The sequence below is a fragment of the Peromyscus eremicus genome, chromosome 3, assembly GCF_949786415.1.
Source record: "Peromyscus eremicus chromosome 3, PerEre_H2_v1, whole genome shotgun sequence".
Lineage (NCBI taxonomy): Eukaryota > Metazoa > Chordata > Mammalia > Rodentia > Cricetidae > Peromyscus > Peromyscus eremicus.
The window spans coordinates 144,733,755-144,741,089 of record NC_081418.1 but is presented as its reverse complement, the minus strand read 5'-3'; the positions used below and the strand labels follow the sequence as shown (position 1 = coordinate 144,741,089).

General features: G+C 44.2%; 1 protein-coding gene across 1 annotated transcript in view; it reads left to right on the top strand.

The window, feature by feature from the left end:
* The first annotated feature begins 239 nt into the window (after nucleotides 1-239).
* Gucy2c (guanylate cyclase 2C) overlaps nucleotides 240-7,335 on the top strand; it is a 79,056-nt gene continuing 71,960 nt past the window's right edge. Inside the window, exons 1-2 of the mRNA XM_059258717.1 lie at nucleotides 240-453; nucleotides 6,253-6,365. Coding sequence (XP_059114700.1) covers nucleotides 240-453; nucleotides 6,253-6,365 — 327 coding nt within the window. The remainder of the gene's footprint in view (nucleotides 454-6,252; nucleotides 6,366-7,335) is intronic.

Sequence of the window (7,335 nt, the reverse complement as noted above, 5' to 3'; positions counted from 1 at the left end):
CTGACCTTTCTGTGTGCAAACACACAAAGTGAACTTTGCTTTACCTCCAGCCATAATGTACCTGCTAATTACCGGCAGGCAGGCTGAGTCCCACGGCCCCTGTGACCAGTGTGGCAAGACCAGAAAGGTGTGTGGGGAAGAGAGGACCAAGAGACTCTGCTAGTGGCTGTCCAGAGGGACTCACTGCGTCTCCACAAGCAATCAACTCCAGGGGGCATGGTGCTGAGGTGAGCCGGGTCATGAAGACATCACTGCTGGCCTTGGCTGTGTGGTTACTGCTCTTCCAGCCTGGGCGGACAGTCTGGAACCAGGTGAGGCAGAACTGCCACGATGGTAACTACCAGATCAGTGTCCTGATGATGAACAACTCAGCCTACAAAGAACCTTTGGACAACTTGAGGGACGCTGTGAATGAAGGCCTGGACATAGTTCGAATGCGCCTGAGTGAAGCCGGTAAGAATGTGGCGAAGGAATCCTCCTTTCTCTGTACCAACCCTTGCTGGGCTTCTGGGCAGAGACCTTTCAGACTGCCTGACTGTCCAAACTCCACTAAGTTTTTCTCAAAAACCCCATCCTTTCCTTCCTGGGAGAGAGGGGTTGGAGTGAGCTGATGGTCCACCCCACCCTGCTGGAAGAAAAGGTAAAGCCTTCACAGCAGTGACATGCCCCACTTAAAACTAGGTCTCTCGCCCAGCCTGAGACACCATGCTTCCTTCTATAGCTAATCAGATACAAGATGTGGTCTGGACCTGAGATCTCAGAGGGTTTCTGGTCAAGAAGGGAGAAACTCATACAGGTATTGAACCTTTCTCTGGACCCTTCGTCCATAGATTTTTCTCTGGCCATGTGTGTTCTTTCTACCTCCCATGGCTCTCACTAGCAGATATAACCAGGGTTAGAAGTTTGCAATTGAATTAGTTGTTGACTTTTAGTTATAAAAGGTAAGGTCAAGAAAGGCAATTTTATGATTTGACATAAAATATGTGAAGGAAAAACAAGAGCCTACAATAATTGTGCAGTGCCTGTATACTCTTTCTTGGTGTCTTGCTTGGGGGAATATGATGATCAGGATGGCACCAGGACAATTGTGCATCCTCTGTGTCACATCACATTATCCCATGAGTGACTTTCTTAGTCATCATGTGAATGCTCACAAGGTGTCCCTTAGACTAGATACCTCCTAAATTATCTAAAAATTCTTTTGTAGAAAAATATCTAATTGTTTTTAATTTCTTGTGGTTATTTTTACAATACTACAAACCTTTTTCTTATACATAGTTTTCTCTGTTCTCTGAGACTACATTACCACAAATAGAATTACTGAGTCAATAAGTACTTGATACATCCTAATGGTTACTTTTGGTCTTAAAGATGGCATATATTTAATTTTCTGTTTAAAATCTTGTGGGATTGAGAGCAAGGGTCATATATAAATAAGAACTTACTTCTGTGCATATACATCATCTTCCCAGTTGTGTCCAAACTAGATTCAGATGCATATGAACCAGTCTGAGCCAGACCTGTAGTAGAGCTAGGAGGCTGTGTAATAACATGTACATATTTACTGAGGTCATGTAATAACATCCACATATTTACTGCGTCAGGGTGGTCCAATGGGAAGGATGTTGAGTTTGAAATCTAAGAACTTGGGTTAAGTTTCTCTGTGTTGTCCCATATTAAGCATCTCTATCTCTCTGAGACTCCATTTGTCTCCTGAGTATCTGTCATGTGCTAGGGAAGTTCTGGAGAACTTCGTCACACCATCTCTTCAGTTACCGCAACCCTGTAGGGTTGCCATGTCCGTCACTTTACATAAGGTCCATTTAAATGAGATGTAGATCCATTTATGTCTGAGTCCCACAAGTGTATCATACTGCCACTGTAAATAACACACCATTAATTACACTTCTCACCAAGACAAAGCTGTGGGATATTATCAGCAGCAAAAATGTCCATTCTGATAGAATTTGGTTCCCATTCCTGACTATTTACCACCTGTACAACCTGAAGCAAGTTACCTAGCTTTCCCGAAGCTCAGTTTCCTCATTAATAAAACCAGGATAAATGTCAGTCACGGCGTGTGGATAAAGTGGGGATTCAATGAGAAAACCTAGGGAAGGACTTCCAGCACCGAGTACTCAGTAAATGACAGTTGTTTTAGTGCCTTTGGGAATAGTGTTGATATCATTAAAAGAACATGTTGCCTGATGCACCAAATAGATAGTGAAGGGGATTGGTTCACATCTCAGTATCCGAGTTTGTGCAGCCTGAATTAGAAAGTCTGCTCCACCACTTACCAATGGAGTGACATTTTCACTCATCTCCTCTCGTCTGTTATAACAGTTATAACTCGGAGGTGGGAGACTGGGTTCATACGTAGATGGTTGCATAGAGGTGGAAGAAGAAATAGAGATGCCTAGAAGCCAGGACCTGATAACCCATTTGTAATATGATCATACATACTAAGCACAATGGAGCACACTAGAGAAGAGAAATACAGGTTGTAGTCTAAATATGTCGGCATGTCACTTGGAAACTAACTTAAAACACTGTATGAGGGCTATGTTGGGAATATTGATAATTTAAAGATTGTGTGTGATATCCCAACATAAGTGATCAGGTGTTTGTTTGTTTATTTGTTTGTTTGTTTGTTTGTTTGTTTGTTTTTAGGGCTCAGTAAAGCTATGTGGATACTGAAGAATAATTAGAAAGTACTGTGGGGAAATGGTAGAAATAACATGAAAAAAAGATTCCTTCAGTCCCAAGGCCTCAGCTCCTTGGGGATATGTGTTCCATGGCTAACTACACAGTCCACACCCTGTGTATGGTCTCATGTGCTGAGGCCCTTCCTCCCCAGACCTCAGCATGCAGACGCCACTTCATATTGGCCCAACCCCATACTCAAAGCCCCGGGGAGGAGAGTGAGAGCTCTGAGATCCCCTGTAAACTCTTCAGCTTTCTCCCATCTTCTGAGGACCTAGCTCACTGGTGGGGCCGGGGGTAGCTAGGATACGGATGGAAAACATTACTTGGGGGATGTCTTATTTAAAGTTTCAACTGCTGTGATAAAACACCATGACCAAAAGCAACCTGGGAAGGAAAGTGTTTATTTCGTCTTACACCTTATAGTCCATCATCAAGGGAAGTCAGGCTGGGAACCCAGAGGTGGGAGCTGATGCAGAGGCCATGGAGGAGTGCTGCTTATCGGCTTGCTCCCCATGGCTTGCTCAGTCTGCTTTCTAATGGAATGGCTGCATCTCTGCAGCCACTGTAGGGCAGAATTGCTTCTATTCTTGGGAGAAGGAGGCCTCAACTTTTAGGAACACATACTTTTAAACGCTCTAAAGAACTTCTTCTGTTTTGGGTAGACTTTACTCTTTTAAAGATATTATTCAAATGTGTCATGTCTAACAAACCTGGTTTTGACCTCACCTTTACATGTATGGAAACCAAAGTCAGGAAGATTCAAATGGCTTGTGCAAGAACACACAGAATGTCCCTCATAACGCCACTGGGGTTTGCTGACTTCCAGAAGGCCATTCCACGTTTGTTCTAAGCTTTCCTGTCACTGTAAGGAGACCAACATTTCAGAGAAATTGCTGTTCAAATGGTTCTGCCAGCTTTTAATTATCTTTAAGATGTGGTACTTAGCAACACCCAGGAATTTTACCAGCATGACTTTGTCTTTACCTAAACATAGAAACTCTGTTATCTAAACACCCCAAGCATGGATAAACACAGGTCATTTTGGCGTTGGGAAATGTTTAATATAAAGAGTGGTGTTCTAAGCCAGGCACTTTAATCCCAGCACTCACAAGGCAGAGGCAGGCGGATCTCTGTTGAGTTTGAGGCCAGCCTGGTCCTCAGAGTGAGTTCCAGGACAGCCAGGGCTACACGCAGAGAAACCCTGTCTCAAACAAAGAGTGGTGTCTAGGCTGTGAGATGGCTCAGTCTCTAAAAGCACTTGCTGTTCTTGCAGAGGATCTGGGTTCAGTTCCCAACACACATAGCAGCTCACGATCTAAAACTCCAGTTCCAGGGCATCCTATGCCCTCTTCTGGCCTCTGGTGGTACAAGTCCAGGCAATCACGGTTTCAACATCAAAGCCCATTCTTTATTTCACATGAGCCAATGGGATGGTGCTCCCGATGCAGCTTTGGGCTCAGACTGTTTTCCTGACATTTTAAAATCACTAAGTGTACCTGCACTGGCAACTATTCCTACATCCAAAATGTACACCTGGTGAGTTTTTGTTTTCTTTTACAGTTTTGTGTTTAATAAGAGGTTTTCGTGTAGCCTAGGTTGACCGTGAATTCCAGATCCTCCTGTCTCCACCTCTCAAGTGTGAGGTGTAAGAAGTCTGGCTTCCCATCAAAGCTCCTGCTTCCTTCAGCACCACTCCACATTCCCGAACACGCCCTTCCACTCCATGTCCTGTTCCCGAACACGCCCTTCCACTCCACATCCCGTTCCCGAACACGCCCTTCCCCGATCCGTCCCTCATTCCCTGGTAACAGTCCTGTCACCCACTTCCTCGGGACACCTGCACTCTCTTTTTCTCAAAAAGCACCCATAAGCAGTTTCTTACTAGCTCTGCCCTCCAAATCTATTCAAAATGCAACTATGTATTGCCTTCAGTTTGCTGTTACTAGTTTATTCCAAGCTAGTCTAAGTTGTCAGTAGCCCCTAACTAGTCTCCCTGCTTCTCTTTTTGTTCTGCACTATCTACTTTCCCATCAGAAATCCTTTAAAAATGATAGTGAGATATTATAATTTCTTTATTCAAAATGCTCAGAACTATCCCATTCTACAATGAAATGCACACACATGCCTTATGTGATCTTTCAGTACTACCCATGTCTAGTCTACTCCTCGCTTACTAACAGCAAGTCCTGGGGCTTACTTGTTGCTTCTGAGACATGCCAAGGATGGCCCTTGTCTGTTCTTTGTGTGTCCCATACCCAGAAACTGTACCTTCGTGTGGCTCACATTCTTACATCTCTCAGGTCCTGGCACCCAGAGTAGGGCTCCCATCACCACGCCAGCGGCACTAGCACCAATCTGTACGGTCTCCAGGAGGAGCGTATGTAGACCTCAGGGAGCTAGGGTCTGGTTTTACTCAACGCTGTGTCGTGAGCTCATAGGAGAGTTCAGGGAACACTGCAGGAGTGGAGTAGCCATGGGTTGACTGTTGGATGGATGCTAAGCAGAGACCAAGGAGGAGTGCACCTCACGTGAGGGAGCAGCACCTTGGGAACACGGAAGAACAAGGCTCCATCTGGATCTGCTTTCCTAATGCTTTCCGGTCCATGATGGAGGCTTGCAAAGCTGGAGTTATGAAAAGACGAGAGCTGTGAACAGAATGAAAGTGTTCTTACACTGGACCATGGTGATTTCTTCTCTATACATACACTGAAAATTATCAAATCACACTTTCATCCAGATTGTCATAACGGATGAGTTCTACAATGGGTAAATTATATCTCTATAAAATGAGAGAAAGAAAATTTTAGGGAAGGTGGGAGAGAGGGGAAAGAGAGAAAAAGAAGAACTCAGAATTAGAATATACTCAAAGCTAAACTTGGATATTGTGTTAGTCAGGGTTCTCTGAGGAACAGACTGATAGAATGAACTAACATATATCTATATATTAGTAAGGGATTGACTGGAGTGACTCACAGACTGTGGTCTGAATAATCCAACACAGGCCGTCTCCTGACAGTGAGACCATGAATCCAGTGTTGTTCAGCCCATGAGACTGGAGGTCTCAGCAGTCCAAATCGGGTGCTGGAGTCCCAGGGAGTCCTGGAGAGTGGCTAGTCCTCAGTCTACATTAAATCCTGCAGAAGTCGGCTCTAACCCCAGTGAAGGAATGGTTCAGGATGGAGGAGCTTGCCATGAGAGTGAAGGCAGGAGATAGAAAGGCTCATACTTGCTCCCTCTGTCCTTTGCATGGGCTGCCACCAGAAGGAGTGCCCCAGGTTTAGGGTAGATTTTCTGACCTCCTATGATCTGGATCCAGGGTGGGTCTCCCACCTCAAGTAATCCAACCAAGAGAAATCCATCACAGGTGGGCCCAGCTGCTTGGTTTTAATTATTTGTAATGTAGTCAAGTTAACAACCAAGATTAGACATCACAGGTACATTCCCCTCCTCCCCGAAATCCATTAGCAAGGGCTTGTCTCACAGCTGGGTAAATAGTGGAAACATAACACTGCTTTCTGGTTTGTTTCCCCTAATTTCTGGTAACAGGCCTAAATGTGACTGTGAATGCGACTTTCATGTACTCTGATGGTCTGATTCATAAGTCAGGTGACTGCAGGAGCAGCACCTGTGAAGGCCTGGACCTGCTCAGGGAAATCTTAGTAAGTGCCTTCTTTTTGTGTGTGGGTCACACATGCTAAGTCTGGGGTGATCACAGTGTGAAATGCAGGCATGTTTGCACAAAGCATCTTCTGTATCTTTCCTGTGTAGATCACACATGCCTAGTCTGGGGTGATCACAGTGTGAAATGCAGGCATGTTTGCACAAAGCATCTTCTGTATCTTTGCTGTGTAGATCACACCTGCCTCGTCTGGGGTGATCACAGTGTGAAATGCAGGCATGGTTACACAAAGCATCTTCTGTATCTTTGCTGTGTAGATCACACCTGCCTCGTCTGGGATGATCACAGTGTGAAATGCAGGCATGTTTGCACAAAGCATCTTCTGCATCATTTGCGGGCATGCTGCTGTATAATCTGATGCCAGGGTACTCTGACTTTACACCACAGAGCTCCCAAGGGACGGGGGTTCTCCTGGAACACACTATGTATACACTGTGGTATAAGGGGGATTTTTATTTTAAGTTAACTTTAAAAGTTTTAAAAATTTATCTTTTTAAAGATTTATTATTTTGGATATATGTTTAAATTTTCATTTGTTATCATTATATATGACTTCAATATCCTACTCTTACTAATAGACAGATCATCCTGAGGGGGGAATATGAATAGGGCCAGGCAGTGGCAGTGAATGCCTTTAATCCCAGCACTATGAAGGCAGAAGTAGGTAGGTCTCTGTGAATTCGAGGCCAGCCTGGTCTACAAAGCAAGCTCCAGGATAGCCAGGGATGTTACACAGAGAAATCCTGTCTCAGAAAAACAAACAAACAGGAAAACATCACAGTTAAATGATTTAATAAATTAAATGGATCTAAGACACATATAAAGAGCATTCCACATAACACTGTGAAGTGTATTCTTCTCAGCAGGCCATGGAATAATCTTTAAAATAGATAATGTGTTAGGACACAAAGCAAGTCTCAACAAATGTAAGAAACACAAATGGAATATAG